The sequence below is a fragment of the Triturus cristatus genome, chromosome 8 (assembly GCF_964204655.1).
Source record: "Triturus cristatus chromosome 8, aTriCri1.1, whole genome shotgun sequence".
NCBI classification, from domain to species: Eukaryota; Metazoa; Chordata; class Amphibia; order Caudata; family Salamandridae; genus Triturus; species Triturus cristatus.
The window spans coordinates 351,519,956-351,546,867 of NC_140591.1; the positions used below are offsets into that span (position 1 = coordinate 351,519,956).

Here is a 26,912-nt window from a genome sequence, read left to right on the forward strand (position 1 = left end):
GAGGCATCCCAGGAGAGAACAAACACCAATGGAGTCCAACAAGCAACATGAGGGCAAGGATGCAGAGAAGAGGAAGAGAAAACACAAGTTTTCTGACAAGGAGCAGGAGGTCCTCATAGAGGAGATGGTATGCAGCCATGAGCTCCTTTTTGGGAAAAAGGCACTGCGAGTCCCAGAAGCAAGGAAACGCAAAATCTGGCTGGACATTCATCAGAAGGTGAATGCTGTGGGTGTGACCAATCTCACCATCAAGGAATTGCGCAAGCGATGGTATGATATGCGGCAGGGGTCGAAGGAGAGGGTGGCAGCCAGACTAAAGGATGCAAACCAGACCGGGGGAGGACCATCCTCAGCAGCACAGCCAACACCTCACGAGGCGCTTGTGGAGTCCACTCTCCTGCCTGAGAGCGTCGGTGGTGTGGCTGACATTGGCAGCTCCGACCCTGCATCCAGCAGCCAAGGTAAGATGCATGCAAAATCAATCTGCACTGATCCCCATCCCATGCACACTTCCCCAAATGCACTAAATATCCTCACAAAATGTCATTCCAGTCCAAGTCTTACAGCACACCCAGCAATGCATCATGGAACTTGAAGTAATATGTCTGACAGTGTGTCCAGGAGACATAGGAAATCTAATGCAACATGTGGGTTGGGGATAAGTGAATGATACAGTGTCAGAAGTTAGCCGATACAAACTGTAGAAACTTTATTGAGTGCAAATTGCAGACAAAGACACAAACTCATGTAGTCCCCTTTACATCCACAGCACAATCCAGGGCACGTGATGACAGTGCAGAGGGAGAGGAGCCTGCACATCCTGAGGACTCCAGTGATGATACGGAGCACACACCAATCCTGCGCAGGAAGCGCACACATGTGCCCCCACTGCCTCCATTTGAGGATGACATACCGGCCACAGGGGAGGACAGTGACAGAAGAGAGGGGAGTCAGGGTGTGTCACACATGCCCAGTCAGGACACACCAAGGCCAAGCATTCCACCACAGGATAGACGCAGGTCAAGGCCCAGGAGCAGCACTGCCACTGAAGTGGAGGACACCGTATTTTCTGGGCTGGAACACAGCATGCTGCAGGTACAGCGCCTGCAAAGTAAATCTTTGAGGTCAATAAATAGGCAGCTATGCCGTATTCACAAAGATCAGCAAAACATGGGGGAGGGCATCATGGCCATGGCAGGTGCCATCCGTGACCTGTGTGACACTCTGAGGCACAACCAAGCCGCCAGTGAGAGGGCTGCCCGACGTGCCAATGCACGCCTGCACACATATACCAAGGCCGTGAACCGTCTCTGCACCACCACCAGTACTCTGACACGCAGAAGCGTCACAATGCAGGTGGAAATGGCGCACTGCTATCAGGACATAGCCAGAGGGCTAGCACAGGTCACCAGTGCAGTGGAGCATCTGCAGACGGCCAACTCAGGTGGCAGCGCTCTCATGGCCTCTGGCGAGAGTGAAGAAACCTCCAGTAGGAGCAGCATCACTCCTACATTGCCTGGAGAAAGACGGCGCAGTTCGAGACAGGGTGCAGGACCCAGGAACACCATGGAGGGCACTCAGCCTGGACGCCAAACCCCACCAATGCGTCACCGAAGGAGGTGAACTGTCCAGTGACAATGAATCAAAAAAGGGTGAAGTAACCCAACTATGCAGATTGCACAGTTACTTGTGCTGTACCTGCACTGTGTGCATAACATGTGCTGGGTACAGCTACACTTTTAATGATTGTGAAGTGTGAATAAACACAGCACACATTAGAAAGATTTTTTGTCTCATGTCATCATTGCTCACCTAGAAGTAGTTTTGTGTGATCTCAGTCCGTCTCTCACGTCCAGCAACTGCCCCAACTCCTGACGCTGGTCTGCCAGGGGGAGCAGGGCAATCGTCATCCGATGTGTCTGTATCGGTCACATCAATTGTGGTGCCTTTCCTCATAGCCATGTTATGGAGCATTGCACAGCATGCCACGATTTTACAGCAGGTCTCAGGGCTGTATTGCAGTGCGCCTCCACTTTTATGCAGGCACCAGAACCGGCTCTTGAGGATTCCAAACTTATGCTCAATTACGCAGCGTGTAGATCTGTGTGCCCTGTTGTATCTCCTTTCACTTGCATTGGCTGGATCCAGATACGGGGTCAGGATGAAGTCCCGCACTGCATAGGCATTGTCACCTGCAGGGATAGACACAATAGGTAAGTCAATGTCCCCACCCTCCAGTGATGTAGTGGATGTATGGATGTGTGCCATGTATTTACCTAGCAGGTATCCCTCCCCAAACTCTGTAGGTAAAAAACTGTAGCAAGTGGATAAACATACATCATAACGTATGCCCAATATAAACCATAAATGTAACCACTAAAGTACCAATCAAATAGACAGAATCTTTATACACGATTATAGTTAGAAAAATAATTGTATTTCTTCATTTGATATTCTTTTATGTATATTATTTTCTATCTTAGTTTGATATCATGTATAACAATTTAATATATGGTAATATTTACAAGTCAGTGAGCAGAAAAATACAATAAAAATATTTCATCAAAAAAGACACAAATGACTGTGATATCATAAGGACAGGTAACAAAAGACTTTATAAACATGTAGATGATAGAAGCAATACGGTAGATGAGAACTACGCGCGTTTCGGCATAACTGCCTTCATCAGGAAACCGTCTATTGCACTGAAACTGTAAAGAATATAAACAACATATAATAAAGTGGTTTCAGCTCCTCAATCAGGTCCAATATGGTCTGTGGGTGCAGCCTGTACTTGTCATGGATGTCCTCTTCAGTGTGCTGGAACAGAGTGATGCGCAGCCTGAATATACGTTCCTGTCTCATTCTCCTCTGTGCAAGAGCCCGAATACGCAGCCTCCTGGCTATCACAAACAGTACTGCCATTGTGGTTGGTTCTGTTACATTGTGGGGTGGTTTAAGTACCTTGTACCTGTTTACCACCTGCATGCACTTGGTGTTAATTGCGATTTCTTATTTTGCGAATTTCGTTACTTCGCAATTAGCGAATTTTTCATACATTTGCTTGCGATTTCTTAATTTGCGATATCCTTTTTGCGAATTTCGCAAATTGAGAATATCGCAATTTAAGAAATCGCATGCATAATCGCAATTTTGGAGTTTCACAGCCTAAGAAATCGCTAATTTAGCGATTTCTTAATTTGCACTAGGAATGTGTGTCATACATATGAAATTGCGAATATTTAGTCGCAAATGCTGTTTTTTGCGATTCGCAGCATTTGCGACTAAAATTTGGTTTCATACATATGCCCCTAGGATCTTACTTTTAGAAACATTAATTTTCAGAAAACGAGTACATGCAAAATTCTGTAATTACTCCAGATGACTATTTAATCCCTCTGATGTTAATTCCAGGATCACAATGTCATCGGCATATACCAAACATGACAGTGGCTTGCCCCCAATTTTTGGTGAATTGCCCTTACTAATATCCAAAAAGGCAGGTAAATCAACTATGTTAGGGCAAAAAATAATGGTGCCAAAAGACAGCCCTGTTTGTTATCAATTACAGATGATAACCCCTTGCTCCTCCCCATCAACAATGGCACCATGTGGCAGACTGTAATGCAATGATTAATAGTAACAGGGACCCAGATATTCCAAGACCATATAACTTTCTTCCTAGGACAATCAACTTTATCAAATGCTGTTAAAAAATCGAAAAACTTCTCATTTAAAAAAAAATGTATTCCTTAAAAGGTGAAGGCCAGTGATATTGTCTAATGTCAAGTGATTTTTCCTAAAGCCAGATTGCTCTAGTGGGATAACCTTTTCAGTTTCCACACTGTCAAGCTCATTTTCCAATATGCTTTTTGCAAAACGTTTGCCCACCGCATCTAGGAGGGCAATTTGACTGTAATTATTTGGTGAATTGCTGCTCACTTTTTAGTATAGTGGGATTAAAACACCCCCTAGCCAAGAAGGAGGAACTATAGCCTGAGAATAACAATGAGCCAAAACAGGAGCAAGGAAGTTTCCCCAAAGTTTGGGCTCAGTTTTTACAACTGAAATAGGAACTTCATCCGGGCCCAATGGCACCCAAGTTTCTCATGGACCAAATGAGAAATAATCTATTTCCAGGCCGTGCGTTTCCTCATAGGTATCTAGGACCTTCCTATCATTAGCCGCATATAACTCGGAAATTTATCTGGACCATTGCTTTTCTGAGATTCTCATATCTTAACGGCTGGCTGCCTCTCTAAGTTCAATCCATTTGCAGTCATACTTTTTTCATCTTTTCCTTGAGTCACCTTCTTCTCCTCTTTAGAAGTGAAATTAATTTCCCTCTTTCTACACAGAAAGAGGAGAATTGAATTCTAACTAATCTATGTATTTCTTTATTTAGAGTTACGATTGGCTGCTGCAGAGTTTTAGTTCAGGCACTCAGCACTCTTTCATCCACCTGACTTACAAGTAATCTCATAGTCTCTGAATATACATAAAGAACATCGATCTCCCCGGACACTCTGTTAAACATCATCTCTTCTAACACCCCTTTTACTCTGTTAAACATAACTGATCTACAATGGGTTCTACCTGACAATTTCCCAAAAACTTGTTAAGTTCCCATTAAACATCCACAAGCCCACCATTAAAGGGCAGAATTCTACCAAAAAAGAAATTGCTTTATGATTACTTCAGGAGTCATGGGAAATTGACCTATCCAGAATCGAACTGTATGCTGGAAAGGAAGCTCTCAAATAGTCAATTATAGACCACCCGGAAGATGATTTATGGGTAAAGTGCTGTGTCCTGACACAACTTTTCCATAATACCACTGATCAATGTCTTAGCCAAGCATGCAGTTTGAGGACTATTCTACATATTTTACAGGCTGAATTATTCCTTGTGCCAAACATTATCTGCCATCTAACCAAAACATCAGTGACTCTTATAAGGGGCGCTGCCAGCATCTTCCAAGGGTGAGCATCTATAACCATATCTTGGAGAACACACCTCCATGGAATACCGGATTATGGTAAGTACAATCTTAGTCCTGTCCTTATGGGGCCCCATTGTGTTATGCACACACTCAGTCACCATCCTCTTGAGGTTTTGTTCCCTTGCGAATGTAAATGCACAAAAGTCTTCCTCCAAAAGCCTTCTACTGTAAATAAACATTTGTTTCCTCAACACTCCATCAAGCCCCTTATCTAAATAGTGGGAAATCATAAAAACACAAACACATTTCACATTTATATAGCAAACCTAGCATCCATCATGTATTAAAAACATGTGAACATAGATATAAACCTTTCCTTACTTATATTGAAAGTAAACTTCACATAGAGATAGCAAATAAAATCATTGAGTAATACGACCTATGCCTACTCGATGTTTCTACAGAAGAATTATGATGTTATGGCAGAATTCACTCATTGATGTTAGCATAATGGATGGTGCACATTTTGTATTCAGATAACAGAATCATTATCAACCTAACTCCATATCACTGCACATCATGCTACTGTTGCCTGTGTTCACTTGCCTCCTCTTTGTTTTCCACCTCCAAAACTGTGTCTCAACTCACATCTACCTTTATTTTCCATATTCATCAATCAATATCAAGGGTCAATTCTGAAAAACACTGTAAAATCATTAAAATATCATCAAAAGTTGCAAACAAAATCATGAAAAATAAAACAGAATACAAAGCAATATACTGTCCCTCGCCTGTTTCCAAATGTGTTTGAGAAATATTACGTTAGTTACCTGGAATGCAGACGCGTTTAAATTTGTGTGCTATAATTAAATATCATAGTAAATCAGTAATGTCAAACCATGTTCCATCTCTTTGGAACCCAAAGGGGCTCATTACGATGTCGGGCGAAATAACTTCGCCTGACACCGTCTCAGCCATGGGACCGACCGACACCCGGTCGCCAATCCTGGCCGCCCCGTTAGGATGCGACCAAACAATGTTTGGTCGCATTCCTATATTTTACTATGGGAGCATGCATTCCGGCCATAAACCAGCCATAATGCATGCTCCCACAGTAAAATGGGTGGTGCAGTTCATCCCTGCCACAAGGTGCCTGCCACAAGGTGCAGGGATCAACAGGAGGCACCATTGTGGCCCCCTGGGTCTCCATACCTAAGGAGGCCCTGCTGGGGACTCACAAAGATGCATTCCGGCATGGTTTCCATGTCGGGCAGACCAGCATGGAAACCATGTTGGAAACCGTCATTGTAATCTCAAGGGCAGAAAGGCCCGCCCATGAGATTACTTGCGGCATTTCGAATCCCTGAGCCCGTCGGAAGCCAGCAAGAATGACCAGGTGGATTCCTTACTGTCCTACATCCTAATAAGGCGGTTGAAAAGGCCCAGTACAATGCAGCCGTAAAGGCTCCGACTGAGGGTCAGAGCATTTTACGCCGCATCATAATCGGCCCCAAAGAATCACACAGTTTGGCTAACTAGGGGAGCAAAAACATCCTAGGATTTATGTAGAAAACACAAAATTGGGTATGCTCGGCAATACAATTCAGACGCAGCTCTGTTCTGTCTGAAATGGAACGTAGAATGCATTTTATCCTATGTTCTTCAAGAAACATTGTTTGGAATCTGCATATCCAATATGCATGTACATACTGAACACTAAAATAGTAACGAATACAAATTACACAGTAAAGACAACTGTAAACAGTAACAATCAACCAACATGCACAAAAATGATGTGGACTTAACAGTTGCATGTAAAATAAATTAAAAAATCAATAACATGCAACAAACTCTTTGCTATTGTATTGCTATATGAAAAAAGTCCCTACGGCTATCAGTACCTATCCCTATTAGCTTTGCCCAGTCCAAGCCGCCTCACAAAATGACAGTCCCCTTATCAAGCTTCTATACTTCCAAGAAAAAAGCACCTTATTAACACATCTGATAAAAAGCTAAACCAAGACATCATTTTGAACAAAATGTTATTCCTGAAATATTTATTCCAGTGACCTACCCCAACATATAATTATTTTATTTCTACTGTTTCTTCTTTTTTACAGTCCCTTTACATCCCTATTACAAGGCTGACTTTTACCAGGACCCCTTTCCTGTGTCCTTTAGTTCAATCGGCAGAGTTTTAGATTTCGACATCCCCCATTTCATTTCCTCTCTCCTCCAAAATGATTATCGGGGAGGGTGGTGTCCCAGGAGCACCACTGGGGCTCAACAGAGGAGCAGAGGAGTGTGTCACACTTATTTGGGGGGACGAATTCTTTAATACTGTTTGTTCATACCATGCATACCATTTTCTTCTTTAGAGCTGTGCTGTCTGACCAGAAGCCTCACACATTGTGCTTTGTCCATGAGGAGTGTGTGAGTATTCTTCAATTACAAACTCATGATTGGAATTGGTTCTCTCTTTCTATGTGCTAGAGGGTGGAGTGAACATTCTTCCTTGCCTTCTGATTGTCCAAACCCAATGGGGTTAATTCAGTAACAGTGCCCCATTGTGGCTTAGTTTTGAAAAGCCTCTCACCAGCACAGTTTTTTCCCACTCACTCTCAGATGTCTTCTTCCTCAACTCTCCCACTCTCTGCAGAGTCCTGTATCTTGACGCTATCTCTCAGATGCAAGCCAAGATAAAATCCAACAAGTCCCAGCAACACACCAATGCTGCTTATCTGTGTATCTCTCATTGCAGGGAGTGAGGGAGTCCTGTCACTGCAGGCATCTGTTTGCACTATCCTTGCATTCCCACCAAATGCCAATTTAAATGCTGTGAATGTACCCTTCCACTCGCAACTCAGGAACTGAGAGGTTCGACATCATCCCACCCCTAAAACCCACGCACCACCCCCCACCAGCATCTACCTCCTCAAAGTAGAAAGTGTTAAAACGAAGAATGATGCGCAGGCAAGTCTTGTAGGAAAGGTAGTAGATGTATTCTTAAGATTACTTCATAGGTTACAAGTTACAGGAAGATGTTCTGATCCATAAAAGTGCCCCACCAGGAGCAGCCTCCTCGCTGCTCAGCCCTTTCACACCAACTGAAACACCTTTCAATACAAACACACTCAACATTCTATATGACCTCACCATAGGCTGAGCAGCAAGGCAGAGAACCACAATAGGGAGAGTGCATTGAGTAAAAGGTACATTACAACACATCTCCCCCCTAAAAATGATCGAAAACATTCAAAATGTATGAAATGCATGAATGCAGGCAATGCCTCCCCCTTTTTTGCTAGATTGCCTGTCCAGCCTTGCAATGTTGGCTTTGATTGCGACCGAGTGGATGGCATGTTCGACATTCGCAAGTAGTAGACTAGGGGTTACTGGGGCAGGGTTGTGGAAAGGAAGATGGCTAAAGTTTCATCTTCAGTAAGGTTTAGCGGACTGGGGGTGACAAGGGTAGAGTTGTAAGAGAGGAGGAGAGTGAGAATGTCCTCCTCCGAGAGGTGGCATGGTTGCTTGCGAGGGAGAAGGTGTCGCAAGGATAGCGGTAGTGGGTGAGTAGGGGGCTCAGTGATAGGGAGGGGGTGGTGTTCCCCAAAGGCTTGAACTTAGAGAAGGAGCGTTCAGTGAGGTGAAGGAGGTTCTTTAGATCAAGAATGGAATTATGGATGCTCTGCGTTAATTTGGCAGCTTGGTAGTGCAGAGTTTCGACATCAATGAAAGAGGGAGGTGCTTGAGGGCAGGGGGACAGTGGATTGGGAGCAGTTCTATTGGCTGGGTCGACTTGTGTCGTAGGCCAATGGGAGAGTTTCAGTCTCAAGGTTAGAGGGAGGAGCTGGTGGGGAGGAGACCAAGGGTCTGGGAACAGTTCTGCTGGTAGGCGAAGGTAGCGTCATAGAGGGGTTAGGTTGATCTGAGTTGTGAGGCCTTAGGGGCGTGGTTTGTGGGTGGCTGGGCACACTAGGTAGGGGGTCGTCGGGCAGGTGTTTGATACCCTGCAGGTGTCATGCGCATGGTTTTTGAGGCGGGTAAAGAGGTCTGCGAATTTATTTAGGTTATTGGTTGTAGCTTGGATCAAGACGATGCCGTTTTTGTAGAGGGTGATAGTGAGGTCAGCACGCAAGATTGCGGAAGGCACTATCGTGAGCTTGGTCCCATACGGTATGTTCCTGGTTCCGTGTACAATGAGGAGGTGCGCAATGGTTTTGCGCCACGAGGATGTTCTTCTAGAGTAGAAAATAAGGTAATTAATGACTGTGCCCATGTCAGCACTGTGATGTAGATCAGAGATTAAGGTCTCAGGGTGGGTTTTCAGGGTGGAGTGTTTGAGAGATTTTGCTGCGGTTTTGGAGAGGTTGGGAGGATACACAATAGTGTAGTAGTTTTCCCCAGTGTCGATCAGGCCAGGTCCTGCCATGCTGGCTAGGGTAGGGCAGTGTGGGGTTGGACATCGGTCACTAAACTGCCGGAAGGGTGAATCTCCCCATCCCAGAACGTTGGGGAGCTGTAGTATCGGGATTGGTCATTTCAAGCCGAAAAGGGTGAGTCTCCACCATGCGGAACGTTGTCGAGTACGAGGACTTGAGCGGAGTTCGGGAGGCCGGGCCAGCCTTAGCGACTCAGGCCCAGGGCAGCGCCAGGACAGGCCGGGACCCAGAAAGGAGAAGGCGCGCACCGGGCCCAATGATAGTGCCGAGGCCACTCTCAGGGCAGCGCAGTAAAAGGCACTCTCAGGGCAGCGCAGCGATGCACTAGGGGATTCCTCCGGGGTACGTTTTCTCAATCATCAGAGTGGACCCTCATCATATTCATTCGCTGGTAGGATTCATTGATATTTTTGATAAGTGTAGCATTGGCTTAGATCGTTTCTTTGATATCCATTCTTGAGTGGAGATACCTATATGTTTATTGAATGAGTAAATGAGGGTGTTATCTAAGTTCCTGGGAGCCAAACCATTTAGGAAGCAACAGTTCAAGATGGCCGCTCTGTTTACTTCATAGACCTGCTCCTGTGACGAAGTCCACTTTCGCTTTCAGTTGGGTTGTCTTTACGGAGTGTAGTCCTGTTTCTCTGTTTAATGCACCAAAGTGAAAATGTCTCAGATGAATATTAGAGAGGCACTGTTTACACTAGTCATCAGCAAGCAAGCGTTTTGGGGAAGAAACAAAGAAACCGTGTCCCCGCTGGAAACATGAACAAAACGTTAACAAGGCGTTTAAAAGAAGTTCACAGCGCCCAGAACACTCCTAAGTGCTGCACATCGAGGCTCCAAAACAGCTTGAAGCCTCAGACTGTGTTCTGAAAATAGCTCCCTCATTCCCGTCTGACGGGGGATTTTAAATAATGCAGGCGAGAAAAACATCAGACCGGGGTCCACTTAATTTTAGAGGAAGTCATGCTTCACGCAGAGGGCCAGGAGGGGAGGATCGGGGCTTCCAAAAAACAGACTGTGAGCATGGTGAGAGTGGATTCTAGCTGGAGATCACGCTGACTGATAGCGGGGGAGAAGTCAATGGTCCCCCAGTGGGCACTCCCCGCCCGGGGTGCGATGAGAAATTTAGGGGCGTCACACACTCACCGGGGAAATGGCGACAGGGTCCTCATCCGCCGCAAACATTCTTAACGCAAAAACATTATTCTTCAGATCTGAGCTGGGGAACGCCAAGAACAGACCCCGCAAACTCTTCGAATTGGTCAAACACCAATCCAACAAACTGGCCAAAACAGCGAAAGAAACTCCCAAGTCACTAATATCATCTGACAAATTCTCCTCATTTTTCTCTGGCAAAATCACAGCCTTAGGTAATGAGCTGAGATCCGCAGCCTACTCTCAACCCCTTCCAGATCTGCTTCCTACCTCTGAGCCGCCTCCACAGGCAACTCACAAAAACCAAGCGCACTGGACCAACTTCGAAATCTATGGCGAACACTCCATCGCTAAAATCCTATCCACCTTAAAACCGAACAACCACTTTAATGACCCACTCCCCCTAACTGCCTAGCTGCCGCCACCCAATCCATCATCCCTAGCTGGACTGCAATAACTAACGCCTCCCTAATTTAGGGATCGATACCCGACTCTCTGAAAGCCGGCCAAGTCCTACCCATCCTAAAAAAAACGGCGCTGGACCCTGCCTCCCATGACAACTTTAGACCTATTTCTAACATCCCACTCTTAGCTAAAGTTCAAGAGAAGTGTGTGCAACAACAGCTGAGCCAACACATCACCAACTTCCACCTTCTAGATGACTTCCAATCCGGTTTCAGGCCTGGGCACAGCACGGAAACCACCATTCTCCACATTGTGGATGATGCCCTCCAAGCCCTTGACCAAGGCAAAACCTGTTTCCTAATCCTCCTAAATCTATCCTCGGCCTTCGACATGGGCAACCATGAAAAATTACGCGAATGCCTCAAACTCAGGATCGGATTGGATGGCTCTGTTCTTGATTGGTTTAGATCCTTCCTCCATAACCGGTCTCAGAGATTCATAATTAACGGTAACCTGTCTGCTCCCTCTCCGGTCACGGTTGGAGTACCCCATGGTTCAACCCTGTCCCCCACCCTCTTCAACCTTTACCTCAAACCGCTTGCCGAAGTACTGCACACCGCAAATATCTCCTACCATATGTACGCTGACAACACCCAGATCTACATCAAAATCTCCTCCCTCGAGGAGATTCTTTCCCTGAATGAAGCCGTGAAACTGACTGTCCAATGGCTCTCCTTAAACCAACTCAAACTCAACACAAAAAAGACAGAATTTCTACTAATCTCCTCACTCAAAACCAACCCGAGCTTCAGATATGGATTAAGGCCATCACAGCCTTAAACTGCCCTCAGACTCGGCCAAATCGCTTGGAATAACTCTGGACTGTAACCTGAGCATGCGTGACCACATCAGTTCGATGGTCAAACCAGTCAGATTTCACCTGAGCTACCTAAGGAAACTCAAACCTTTCCTCGACACTCCTGAACTAAAAATGGCAGTCCAGTCACTAGTCATCTCTAGACTTGAATATGGCTGCTCTACCCTCTCTGGTCTACCCATAATCTCCCTGGCACCTTTAAAAGCCTGCCTCAACGCGACCACCAGACTACTAACAGGCTCAAGGAAATTCGACCATATTTCGCCACATCTGAAAGCTCTGAACTGGCTTCCTCTATAGGCCAGAATTCAACTCAAATTGGAATGTATCACGCACAAAGCACTATACTCAAACTCCCCTTCATATCTAGCCCTGAAACTCGTGATATCCGGAAGAACCAGAAACTCCCGATCCACTAGAGACCTCTTGCTCTGACCAGCATGCTTTGGGAAAAAGAAAACTTACAATCGGGCCTTCTCTGGGGCCGCACCGAGAATATGGAACCCACTCCCGCCCGCTATTAGAAGAATCCCTTCTCTGGCTCGCTTCAAAAAGGATGGCAAAACCTTCCTAATGGGCAATTTCCACACTTAATTTTTGCCTTCTGTTCTTCCTGAGACCTTGCGCTACTTCCTTCTAAGGCATCCCCCTGGAGTATCCTGACTCTATCCACCCGGAAGTTCCGGGCTCCCTCCATGGACCCAGGGACCATCGTTTCTCATAAAATTTAAATGTAAATGTAACTGCTTGTCCTTTTTTCCCTTATGTATCCAGCCCACCCTGCCAAGTCCGATGTTTGCTACTGCTGATTCCTGTAAAGCGCTCTGATACCCTAACGGGTCAAGTTCGCGCTCTATAAAAACTCAAAATAAAAAACTCAAAATAAATGAAGATGATAAAGCACACATTTGTCAGCAAGGAGGATGCATAAACAACACAATCATTATATCAAAATGTATGAAGATGAGAAAACACACATTTGTGTCAGCAAGGAGGATGCATAAACAACAAAATCATTATACATCACATCCTTCCCCCTTATAATGATCATGAACAACAAAAATACAATATAAAGAGATACATTCTCAAAAACAGTGGATGCTATCCACAATAACTCACACCATAAACTGTGGGTACCACACCACCACACCACAACGAAGAATGATGTGCAGGCAAGTCTTGTAGGAAAGGTAGTAGATTTATTCTTAAGATTACTTCTTGGGGTACAAGTTACAGGAAGATGTTCTGATCCATAAAAGTGCCAAACCAGGAGCAGCCTCCTTGCTGCTCAGCCCTTCCACACCAACTGAAACACCATTCAATACAACACACACTCAACATTCTATATGACCTCACTATAGGCTGAGTAGCAAGGCTGAGAACCACAATTTATTTATGGTTTTTATAGAGCGCAACACTCATCCCATGGGATATCACGGCGCTATATACCAAAGAAACTACCGCTGGCGTGTGCTGAGATCATTGAGGGTTGGGGAAGAGATAGGTTTTTAATTTTCTTCGAAACTGGAGGTAGTTCGTGGTATGTCTTAGGTCAGAAGGTAATTCGTTCCAGCTTTTTGCCGCTAAATATGAAAAGGAACGACCTCCTGTTCTGGCCTTGTAGATACGTTTTGTTTTCGCCAGGGCCAATTGACAGGAGCGTAGGTTCCTGTTGGGTACGTAGAATTCAATTCTTCCATGGAGAATTGAGGGACCGGTCTTGTGTAAGGTCCGATAGGCATGGTTAAGCAGTTTAAAAGCAGCCCGCTGACGCATCGGAAGCCAATGAAGTTTGGTTAGGCATTCCGATGCAGAGTCGCGATAGCCTTTATTGCAGATGAGTTTAGCTGCCAGATTTTGCAGAACCTGTAGACGGGAGAATAGAAATTCGTTCATCCCTACGAATAGTGCATTGCCATAGTCCAGACGACTAACCAATAGGGCCTGTGTCACTGAACGTCTGCAATCTAGGGGTATCCAGGGAAATATCCTAGCAAGGAGTTTAAGTATGGCAAAGCCCTTGCCAAAAAGGGATCGAACGTGGTCTTTCATGGATAGTGTGTCGGCCATGATAATACCTAGGTTCCTGGCATGTTGTTTAGGAATGGGGGCCACTCCCAGTGAGGGTGGCCACCAGGTATCATCCCACATACGTTTAGCGCCTCCGAACAAAAGAATCTCTGTTTTGCCTGCATTCAGCTTTAAACAGTGATCGTGCATCCATCGTGCCATTTCAGAGAGACAGTCGTGTAGATTGCTTTTGCAGGTTTCTGGTCTCTCATCCATCGTCACCATCAACTGCGTGTCATCCGCATAAGAGCAGATTCCAATACCCCACTTCCTTCCAATGTCCGCAAGAGATGATACATAGACATTGAAAAGGGTGGGGCTTAGTGAGGCGCCCTGAGGAACCCCGCAGTCGATGGGATTGGGCCTTGAGTGGAATTGGCCCATGTGTACTGCCTGGGTGCGGTTGCTCAGGAAAGAATGTATCCATTTCAACGCTGTGGATTGAACTCCTTTTTCCCCGAGTATGTTCAGCAGACATTTGTGTGATACCGTGTCAAACGCCGCTGACAGATCCAGCAGTATCAGTGCTACTGCTCCACCTTGATCGGTGGAGGATCTGATACTGTCTGATACTGCCAGCAGCGTTGTCTCGGTACTGTTATTGGCTCTAAAGCCGGTCTGGGAGATATCTAAAAGGGAATTGTCTTCCAGGTATTTAGTCAGTTGTTTATTTACCAATTTCTCCAAAGCCTTGGAGAGGTAGGGGAGCTGGGAAATTGGTCTGTAGTTTTCAGGATTGAAAATATCGGACCCAGCTTTTTTCAATAGTGGGGTCACGGAGGCGTGCTTCCAGGCAGCGGGAAAAGTGGCAGTGGTAAGTGATTTATTAAAGAGTCGAGTGATCACAGGACAAAGTGTAGACGCGATTTCTGCGAACACAAAGCGAGGACAGGGATCTGAGGGTGAACCTGATTTAACCGTGTTTAGGACTGCTAGAACCTCAGCTTCTGAGAATGGTGCAAAGCTGGTTAGCCGAGGTGTGTTTCCTGAGTCTGGTAAGACTATAGATGTTTCTGGAGACATCATGATTTTGGATAAGTTATCTGAATTGTTATGGGTATCTTGAGGGGTAAAGGAAGAGTATATTTTCTTAATTTTTTCAGAAAAGAATATATTGATACGCTCACAAACCTCAGCCGAAGGAGCGAGGGTTTGTGAAGTGCTAGGTGGTTTACTAAGCTCCTTCACTATCCTGAACAACTCTTTCGCTGAGTTGTTATTTTCTTGGATGCGCTTGGTAAAGTAATCCTTTTTTGTGTTTTTAATTGCAAGAATATACTGTTTTCGTTTGTGAACGTAGGTTAGTCTTGTTTCATTATCTTTAGATTGTCTCCATAAATGTTCCGTTTTTTGGCATTCCTTTTTGAGGTTTTTTAAATAGGGGGTATACCATTTCTTTGTTGAAGGTTTTTTTCTGGATTCCCGTATTGGGGCTAATTTATTTAAGGTTTGTGATATTTCGACCTCCAGTAGGGCAGCATCATCGCAAACAGATGAATTTTCCGATGTTTTGACATTGGCCACTTGGAAGTGTTTCTCAAAGCTGGATTCATTAATCAGCTTCCAGGCTCGTTTGGAAATGTAAGAAACAGCCTTAGGTTTCAGAGGTTTAGCGAGAAGGCCCAGTGAAAAGGTGATGAGGAAATGATCTGTCCAGGGCAGAGGTTTAATCTCTCTTATGCTGGTGGATTCAAAATTAGTGAAAAGTAAATCTAGCGTATGGCCAGCTATGTGAGTGGGGCCCACTACCCACTGTTTAAGATTGAGAATACCCATGTCGTATTCAAACTGGGAGACAATCGGGGAGTCAGTATTTTCGTAATGGATGTTGAAGTCGCCAATTATTAAATAATTTTTGTGTGTCAAACAAAGTGGCGATAATTGATTCAGTAATTTTGCACCGAGAGTAGCTTGTTGTCCGGGAGGGTTGTAAATAACGGCACCAGCTAAGATAGTGAAACCCTCGTGAAGTACTTTAAAGGGCAAGATCTGATGTTCAATGTGGGCAGTTATGGGTTCCACTAGGCAAGTTAGTTGTTCCCTGAATATCACAGCAACTCCCCCACCTCTTTTCCCAAGTCTGTCTTGTGAGATGATTTTATAATTGGGGGGGAGGGCATTTGCTAAATCTGGGACATTAGTTTCGGATAACCAGGTCTCGGTAATGAAAACTAGGTCCGGGGCTTTTGCTGTAAGTAAATCCCAGATATCCAGGGCATGCTTGGGTAGAGATCTAGCGTTAAAATACAAACAATTCAGAGTCGTATGGTTTTCGTCATGATTAGCGTGGTTTCTAGATGAAGTTGGACCCATGCTGGACCAACGACAGGCGCGGCAAGAAAATGGTCCATACGAAAGTCCTGGCCCCATTTTAGTGCATAGGTGTGATTGTATGCCCTTGCTACTGTCGTGCAAGGCTAGCAAATCACTACGAGAGTAGCGAGTGGGTATGGACGCTGCTGAATCCGGGCCGGCAGGGGGGGTAGCCCCTAGTCCCGGTCGGTCGCGGACGGGCGCAGACGGGCTTGCCTTCGGCACGCCAGCGGCGCGCCCGCTGCGCACGTCCGCTGCGCGTCCGGCCCAGGCACATGTTTTATAAGGGGAGGGAGGGGGCGTGTCCTCGTGGCGGTGGGCGTTGCCTCCCTGTCTGCGTGATTGGCGGCACGGGGATGGTTACACCCGCAGCAACGTCGAATCAGCAGTGCTGTGAGAACGGCAAGTTCGCTTTCAGGGGAGTGCGCAAGGTAAGGCTACACACAGTTAAAATTCACAGATAAAACAATTTGGCACACTAACAATTTTGGCAGCAATACAAAATCTCTCAACAACGCTCAAGGCTCCCGGCTTCCGCCTCAGGAGCTGTCTTTGGTATCTAGCGAGCTTGGATTCTGGCGCGATTTTAAATGCCACTAGAGGGGGCGTGTCCTCGTGGCGGTGGGCGTTGCCTCCCTGTCTGCGTGATTGGCGGCACGGGGATGGTTACACCCGCAGCAACGTCCAATCAGCAGTGCTGTGAGAACAGCAAGTTCGCTTTCAGGGGAGTGCGCAAGGTAAGGCTACACACAGTTAAAATTCACAGATAAAACAATTTGGCACACTAACAATTTTGGCAGCAATACAAAATCTCTCAACAACGCTCAAGGCTCCCGGCTTCCGCCTCAGGAGCTGTCTTTGGTATCTAGGGAGGGTGCATTGAGTAAAAGGTACATTACAACAGAAAGCTTTACTAAATTCTTCTCAAGGAACATGGTGGTCCTTCTCTCCTCACTGGAGAAAAGGTACGATCAGGGGACTAGTCTACTACCTACCACTTTCTAAGTCAAAAGGTACTTCATAGCCAGGATACAGAGTAAAGGCAGCAACATATATGAACGGCTAACACCAAGAGAAAAATATAGTATATTTAATAGCAATCAGCTTAACACCATTCAGTGTGTTCAGTTGGCTGGGCTCTGACATGCAAGGCTAAAAGGTGTGGAATTTGTACATTGGGTTAAACAAAGAAAATCTCAGTCCGCATGCGCATACACAATACTTTTCCATCATTTAACGTTATCTTGAGGACGAAAGAAAGGCGTTTTGCTACAATTTCTATGCACTCTGCGTGTAGGAGCATGGAACTGGGTTGGGGAGAAAGAAAAGAAATAACACAGTTCAAAGCCTACAGGAGGGGAGGAGATTTATGAGAGAGGAGTGGAGATGACGCCCGGCACAGCTTGAGGCCCTTTTTCCAGGGGCATTTGTAGACACATTCCAGAGTGGATAGGGAGGAATGAGCTGTGCCTTGTTCTGCATTAAGATGGGGGAGAAGGTTGGAGACTATCTTAATCTCAACGTGTAGATTATAGAAATCTTAAACATGATACATGAATACATACCTAAACAAGAATTGAAAATATAACATGAAATCAATATAAAAGCCTACAAACTACTACAGATATGATTATCTCTTTCTGTGCGAAGAATTTATGTTTCATGCCTTGCTCAACGTTCCATGTTTGCACGTGACCAAAATGTCATAAACTATTACTATACCAAAGTCAATTGTGCCACATGTATTATACATGTTGAATTGGCAAGCTCTCCTAGGCATATTAAGCTAATTAGCAGCCATCATCAGCAGACGTTATTCACTAGCGAAACCCACATATTCATATTTTTTTTCCTCTCCCCATTTGGCTACTCGCATAGGTAGGGTATGTGCACCTCTTCAGATTCCTGAATGCTGCTAAAATGTTCTACTGGCATCTCATGCTATAAAGAATTAATAGCAATTGAAGGACTCAATGGGGTAGAATAGGGCTTATGCATATCACCACAGTGCAACAATTAGAGAAACAGTGACTTAAAAAGTAAAAAGATGATGATCACAAGTCTAAAGGCTGCAGAAAACCATTTACAGATGTAGGAAATACTAATAAGCGCACAGTAGCAAAGTAACTTGAATTTATTTTTTAAATGTATCTAAACAAAAGATATATTTTTCTTTTTTAAAAGAGTAGAATAGAAATAGTCCACAAATCACAGTTTGTGGATGAAAAACACTTCAGAAAATCACGATGTTGCATAGTGATTCTCTCAAAAAACATACTGGGGAGGAAACATTGCTCACTGAGAAAGTTGTGGATAAGAATACCGCATTTCATGTAGTACAAAAATTGGAGCCGGGAATTAAGCAAACAGTATAGAAGCTTCTACTGGGAGGCAACTAAACAGAACTAAGGGGCTCATTAGGATGGCGTAACGATCGTTACGCCATCCTATAGTGAAATACCCCCGCCATATTATGATGGTGGTGGCTATCGCAGCAGACAAAAAGCCCATCCGCTGCTTTTCCGCCAGTTGGCAATCGTTACGATTGCCGGCCAGGCAGAGCTGGGACAGTAACATGGTGGCTGTGCCTAGCAGGCACCGCCAGCCTTATTATGATGTGGGTTGGTTAAAGGCCTTTCCATGGTGGCGATGCCGCCATGGAAAGGCTGGCGGGGAGTGGCTTGGGGGGCCTGTTGCGGGCCCCTGGGGGTGTGGGGTGGGGGGATGCACTTGGGGGTACCCATGGTACCCCCTGCAGTTCCCTGCACCAAGTGCCAGGCACCCCGTGGTGCCTGCCACGTGGTGCAGGGAAATGCTGTGCATGCCTTTTACCATTGCGGACAGTCCTGCAGCCAGCAGCACCGTCCACAATGGTAAAAGGCCACGATGCAATCACCTTTATGGTGGCGGGCGGACTGATGTCCACCCGCCATCATAATCAGCCCCTAAGGTCCTGATTTATTATTTGGTGGACAGCCCGTTGTTCCACCAGGAGGACTGAGTAAACTACTGTGTCTCCCTGGCGGAGGAACCATCCACCAAATGTATAAATGAGAGCCAAGCAGGCAGTCATTTATAATGCACAGGCAGAAACATCAATTCCTGCCAATGCATTTCACTGTTAGGTGCAGGGCTGCGTCTGCATGCCACACACAAAACAGTTTTTCTATTTTTATTTTCAAAAAGAAAATCCCGAAACAGGATTTTCTTTTTGAAAATACAAAATGTAATCCTCCTCTCACCATGCATTATTAGCATTTTACTGTCCCTCACCACCATGGTTTGCGTGGAACCCTGATTGGGTGGGCAGACATAGCCATTTCTCTGACGGCCCTTACTGTGTTGTGCCGTCAGAAACATGTTTGGCTATGGGGGTGAATGCAGTGATGGAGTAGTCACCACCTTAGCCATACCTATGGTCCACCCTAATTTAAATCTGGTGGGCGGGCCATAATGTTGGAGGTAAGGATACTCCGCCAACATCTAAATCAGGCCCTAAACCTCTTCTAACTCACAGCAGATTGACAAAAGGTAGTATCCATCTACTTGGCTGGCCACGTTGAAAAAGGGTTGAAACTCTGCCTATTACCTTTTGGCTAGCTGAACCGGTAGGTTCCTTTGCTATGTCCCGGCTGCCTGCCACATAGTGCATAATCTCACCTACTTATAGACAATAGCGAATGCAGACTTTTCTGTGGCTGGTCTATGAGTTTCTTTGCTATTTGCCCAAACATTGCACAAATAGTATATAATGTGTGCTGCTTAGACGGTCATTGGGTAAAGAGTGACATTTCTTTGGAACTTGCGCATCTCCCAGCTAACCAGTATGTAAGCTAGCAGCTCGTTAATTAGCAGTGAAATATCACTATTTGCCTGGAAGCCGACTAAATATTCACCACTTTTTTGTTTACATTTCTATCTCACAAAACATCTTGGCCTATCAACAGTTTCTGACACCAAGAAGGAAGAAAGGGAAACTTAATTTCAGATATGATATAGAGGATGTCACAGAGAACATTGTTCTGCTAATATGTGGTGGTTGAAGAGCAATATCACAACAACATAATAGTTATGTAACAAAATACTGATTTTTGATTATTAAAACGGGGTTCAAAATGTAAATCTGGCAGAGGGACCAATGTGTTTTATTTTATTTTAGATTGGGATGATTTTTCAGTCAAAAGTGTTCTTTGGAATTGCATACATAAACATGCCAGTCAGATAACTTATTCTAACAAAAAAGACACAACGGGTTATTGTTAGTAATGGAACAACGCTATGCCCCACAGGAAGTGGTTCTTAAAGAGAATCGTTTTTAAACTAAACTTCTTAAAGATCATAGGGGCATATTAGCAAGGGCTGGCGATATAATTATCACCACTTTAGCGTCCGTTTTCGGGCGATAAGCGGTGATAATTATATCGCAATATCATCAAGGACACGCTAGCGCGAGTTTCTTTGATGTAGAGCCTGTTTTTTCACAGCCTTGCCTCGCATCGCTAATGAGATACAAAGAATGCGTGGCTGTGAAAACAACACATCAAAATATCGCGAAGGCAGCTTTGCGATATTAACAAGGAGGTGCAGCGATGAAAAAAATCGCGCTACCTCGGCCTCAATGCTGGAATTTAACATCTGTTGAATTCCAGACTAAGGCATACTAATAATGGTAGGTGGATTATGCTGATACGACCACAGGGTCGTATCAGCAATGTTTTTCATGGAACATCGCTGGAAAATACATCGCTGGAAAACCAGCGATGTTCCATGGTAAACACCGCTATCGCTGAAATATTATCGCCATAGCGCTATGTATTGTTAATATAGCGTTATCATGGCGATAATTTTCAGCGATAGCAGGCGATAATATTTCTACCACTATGTGGGGCCAGCGATAATTATTGCTGGCCCTTGTTAACATGCCGCCTAGCTTTTGAGAAAATTATGCCTTTTTTGTAACTAGATGAAAGAAACTGCCAGTTCTTCCAACTTGGTTCTGTATCGTCTTCTTTGATGCATGAAACCCCTCAAAATTCCAGGGATTCTTCCTGAATCCTGGGCCATGGGTTTCAGTGGGAAAAAAGGCATTTCCCCACTTCCAATCAGGACACCAACAAAAACTCCCCAATTGTCTTGTTCGCGGTCACTATAGGAAACAGGCCTATTCTGGTCTGATCCTGAACCTGCAGATAGAGCAAACATTTAATTTTACAAACTTGACCACTATGAAACTTTGCATAATGTTTAAATGCAAACTTACCGCTGACTTACAAAGTAGTATGCTTGCCATTTACCGTACAAGCACAGCTTGGGTGCCGATTAGGATCCTGGAAAAAATATCCCAGTACGACTCGTATCCGGTCTTTTTACCGTACGAATCGTACAAGTGCCGTACAAACTGCCAAGTACGATTCGCATGGGATAAAGTCCATACGAATCGCATTGGGAATAATTCCCCACACGTCCTCGGGTCGGAAAATGTGTCTGACACGTCCCCGGACGATTTACCATACAAATGTGAAAAGTGAAGTCCGACCGCGCAAGTACGATCCATCCCGTGCGTCCGATGTTACAACCGTATGGAAAAAACACCGTCCGCACCGAACTCCCATAGCAACCATGGAGACATGTGCCCGCATACGCACCGAACACCCCCCCAGCCCCCGTATGTACGTGCCGAACCCCCACCCGTGCAAGTACACCCCGTACGTACGGACCGTACCCCCACCCGTGTATGTACACCAGTGTAGGTACTCCCCGAACCCCCACCCGTGTAGGTACGGACCGTACCCCCACCCGTGTATGTACACCAGTGTAGGTACGCCCCGAACCCCCACCCGTGTAGGTACGGACCGTACCCCCACCCGTGTATGTACGGCGCGAACCCCCAGTGCATAGCGCTGGGGGTTCGCGCCGTACATACACGGGTGGGGGTACGGTGCGTACCTACACTGGTGTACATACACGGGTGGGGGTACGGTCCGTACATGCGGGGGCTGGGGGGGTACGGCGCGTACATGCAGGGGCTGGGGGGGTACGGCGCGTACCGGGCCCCCTATTCCGCTGGCATCGCGGCATACTTAGCTTTTCCGGCACTTTTTGGGTGCCATAAAAATATTGCCGTCCTGACTGCTGTCGGTTCGAATTGTACTCCTGGTTCGTGGAACGCAGGCTGCATACATCCCGACGTCACGTCGGCGCTTTTCCGGATGTCATTTGTATGTTTATTTTCCTCGGTTGGTGTTTTGTACGAATCGTACGGAAATAGTGTTTCCGTGCGAATCGTACTTGCATGTTTGTAAAGTTTTACAACCGGGTACGAGTCGGACGGAGAAAAGCCTCCGTCCGACGGTTCGTACCCGGTTTCTCCAGGATCCTAATCGGCACCTTGGTGTTTACTTCGAATGTGCAGGCCTTTCCTGTAGTCATCCAGCGTTTGCTTCCAACGTTAATGGCGAAAACATTTGCAGAAGGCTCACGTTTTAAATGTTGCTTTTCACTACCTTGCGCTATCTATGTGCATATTTAGCGAGTTTGAGGGAAAGGAGTATAATAAAGTATAAAATAGCTGATATGTTGGAGGGAAAGGTACATGCAGGGTGGAACTGTTTAGCAGGTCTTCACTGCCTAGGGGTCCAGATACCAGCAATTCATGGTCTGAAAGGAAATAAATTCTGGGGAAAAAAATAAAACAAAATACTAATTCACCTACACAGGCTACATTTATCCATTGGGCTTTGGTGTATATGCATGCCTGTTTGCACCATCCATTTAAACCAAAGCTTAATTTGAACCAGTCTTTTCCGGTGCTCGGCACTTGCACTTAATTGTCAACATTGGCACTGACAGTCCACCACATTTTGTTGCTGTCTGTTTAATTTTTGAGATGGGCGCAACAACAGTGTTTAAAATTTCAATATAGATTGAAAATGAATAGTAATACCTGCCACCCATGTCATTCCTATAGGCTTGGGTGTCCTTGAATAGTCGGATTTGTCACACTTGTCCTAAGAAGGGCCCTGGAACTTAGTATTTTTTTTTTACAAATCAAGCACTGAAAACCTAACCTAAAAAGAAAACAGAGCTTGTGGGATGCATATGTTAAATAATTTAACCAGCGTTACAACAAACAAATGATGGACGGAATGCTGACAATGCAGACATTCTCCCCCAGTCAAGAGATCTGGGTTAAATCCATCGTTCTTTTGCCCACTACGCCACCCCAGTTCAGACATGGCCATATGCAAATCAGTCTTGACCCTGTGCCTCATGGGAACAGTCCAGCCCGAACTGCCAAGCCATGTCTTCCCTGGACCAGAATCAAGCATCCTAGGACCGGTTTCTGGCTATCAGCCGTCATCAGCCAGGATAGCTTGACTCCAGTGGCGTAGTGAGCACGGGTCCCACGTCTGGGAATACCAATTTAACCAGGCACTATTTTTCATTGTCTTCTTCTACAATTACTGAAACACTTTCTTTCATGTTTTTTTCTTAGGTCACTTAAAAAAAACAAGATCCGGGTTCTTCCAGAAGAGGCTTTCATCAGGTATAAAGATTTAAAAAAACTGTAAGTGTGCACTTAATGACTTAAAATTGTGATTGCATAATGTCTTTAATATAAAAATGAATCATCAAAATATTTTAGTCCACACCAGCAATCAGTGTACAGAATAACTACATCTTTTGAGAGTGACTGTAACGGGTATTGTAAAGAAAACTAAATTATCGAAACAATGTATACTCCTTCTCTGCCCATTGTTGCTTCCTATAACGTACCAATAGCATATTTAATGAAGATGCAAAAATCTTATATCGAATTGCAAATATAACCATTCATTATTTTCAGAAAATATTTGTCTTGTTGCTGTAAGTGGTAAAGTAGGGAGTGAACGATAATAATACTAACATACCGTTACAAGGCCATCGCTTATAAATTATGAGTGGATTGTTTTACTTGATGGTCTTGATTTAAAAACAGTGGTGGACAATTCCTTTCAGGCTCGGTAAAGGAAAAACCCAATAATAAAAGGTTTCAGGATTGAATATAAGCCAAAAGGAGATGGAGAAGAGTTAGAGGATCAAAAGTATGTTTTACGCTGGAAAGTCACTGGAAAGTAGTATAAACCATAGTCTAACGCTGCTTTGTATTACTTAGCGGCAAGGGACTGGTCCACGGGTGGTACAATGTTGTTCCCATGCAACCAACCATGGGTTTAGATGTAGACGCTATCTAATAGAAAAACTAGACAGGCTTTTGCCTAAAAAAAAAAACAACATTTTGACATTAGCGCCATAGAGGAGAAATGCTTTTATTTCTCTAATCTTTTCCAGCTTTGCATGTGTGCTGCGGTGTACAGCACACATGCAAAGTAGGAAAAGTTTAAAAGTTAGTCTAAGCTTAGTATTTTGTTATGGGAATGTACCCTTCCAGTACAAAACGTATACTGGCCATCATGCCTACACCCGTGTACTAATGTTCAATGGTGTATGTCTAGCATTAGGCAGCCCAACTGTGTGCCAGCGCCGGGAAGAAAGCAGGACAACACCATATCTCTGTAGATGTGGTGCTGTCCTTTCCTCCCCCTCTCATGCAATGCAACAAAGCAACTTTGGTTGCTGCACTGTGTTGCAAGATCTTTTAGTAAATGTTCTCAGTTCAACCCAATTCAAGTTTTTCTACTCCTAAGGTCTACCCGTCAAGGTTACAGAATCTCTTGATTAACATTTATGCTTATTGTAAATACTAGGAGGGACCCATTGATCTATGCAATAGTAGAATGGATTTTACCTATTTGTAAATTGTTATTTAAAATGGCAATGAACGCAATAGTAACTTTGCTTTGTAACATGCAGAACTACCCAAAGAGAAACTCACATTTTTATTTATTATGTGAATTCACACAGATACTTGTGGTACAGATATAAGGTAATTTAAAAGCAGAAACATAATTTTAAATAAATAAATGATGGATAACAATTCTTTATAAATAATTTTACATTTCCCAGAATTTTATGTGCATTTTATTTTTAAATTAATAGTGATAAATATCTGTTTCTGTGAACATTCACACTTGGAAAAAAAGAGTAAATGCATTTTATCTTGGGTAGGACAATTACAGATTCTACACGAGATGTTCTTGGCAAACACGTTTCACAAATTGAAGGCTATTGTCCAGCAAAGTCCAGCTTTAGCTTCATCTCAGAAATGTCTTGTTTCCTCTCATTTTGGTTGTAACGACTATTAGTGACGGGATGCCTTTAGGACATTGTAGCTCTCTAGAAATCTACATTCATTCATATGTTAATTCAAGGTCACCATTTTTAAATTTCTAATAAAACATCCACATTTTGGGATGTAAGTCATTAGCATTAGTACAAACAGGATGCAAGTGCCTTATATTTACAACATTTTTATAATTATTTAATAAGCTTTTCTTTCATACAATAGACTTCAGTCACATTTTCAAGTGTTACTCTTGTTGATCACAAGGATCCTCCTGTATATTGATTTTTTTGATTACCAATGCGGGTAACTATCCTGGAGGTCAGGGGAGCTCTTGATGTCTCTGTAGGTTTCTCCCTGGTATGGGTGTTCTAAATGGGAAAACAGGGAGTAAACAATAGATGTGAAGGACTATCTACTACTAAAAGTATAACTGTATTCTTGTTTCCAGTGTGTAGGAACAGTGAACATTTTCAAACCTGCAAAAAGGTTGACAAGTTTCATCCTGTGTAATTCCAAAAGAATTGCAACAGGCTTTCTTCAGGACCTAAACCATTTCAGTAAATTAAGACAATCTAGTTGCTATTCATTAGAACCTGTAAGTCAGAATGTTGATAGGTTGTGTTTCATTCAAACTGAAACTTATTGTATTGGTAGTCACACTAATCATTCACTTCCAACAGTCCTAGTAAAGGAGTAACCCTATGATGAAGCATGCCACCCTTAGAGTGGGTCAGGGCTTTCATCCCCAAAATTGATATTTTTAAAAAATACCCATTACTGATTAGAGAGATTTTGTTCAATTTGTCCTGAGTACTGTTTTGTGTATGTGTTTGTAAGATTGAAAGAGATTATTTCCCTCCCTTCTCTTGGTAATTAATATATGTTTATGTAATACATATCTACTTACACCTCTTTTCTGTTTTGGACTGTCTGGATATGATATCACACTTACAATTTTGTGATAATATTTATTTGTTCAAAATAATAAAATTGAAAGTACTGTAAAAGTTAAAGACTGGCAATTTCTACTAGCGTGTTTGAATGGTGATAACTGATTCACCTATAACCTTGTCCCGGATTAAGTCTGGGTCACCTCTGTTTTTATATAGTTAACTGAACTGCAGTGTGGAAAAGAAGTAGTCTAGTCATAGTGGATCATAATAGATGAGATACAAATATCTAAAATATGAAAGTCTAAAGCCTTAAGGGACAAGATGATAGAATGAGATCAAAGGTCATTGAGAAGAATGTAGAGCCCTGCTGTATTCTGGAATTTGATTGACATTGTATGAATGAGAAACAAGATACCCAGGTCAATAGGCTGTGAACTCTATGGTAAAGTTATAATGATATCATGCTACCAAAGCTGTAGTAGCTGTGTAGTCTCCTAGATGACATCAGGAAGGTATGACACGTGGTCTATAGTTAAGATCTCATGCAGTTTTGCATTAACCTGTGGAAATACATTATATCAAT

General features: G+C 44.1%; 1 protein-coding gene across 1 annotated transcript in view; it reads left to right on the plus strand.

Moving 5' to 3' along the window:
• RXFP2 (relaxin family peptide receptor 2) overlaps positions 1-26,912 on the plus strand; it is a 1,146,426-nt gene that overhangs the window by 758,946 nt on the left and 360,568 nt on the right. The window contains exon 5 of the mRNA XM_085621667.1: positions 23,706-23,777. Coding sequence (XP_085477793.1) covers positions 23,706-23,777 — 72 coding nt within the window. The remainder of the gene's footprint in view (positions 1-23,705; positions 23,778-26,912) is intronic.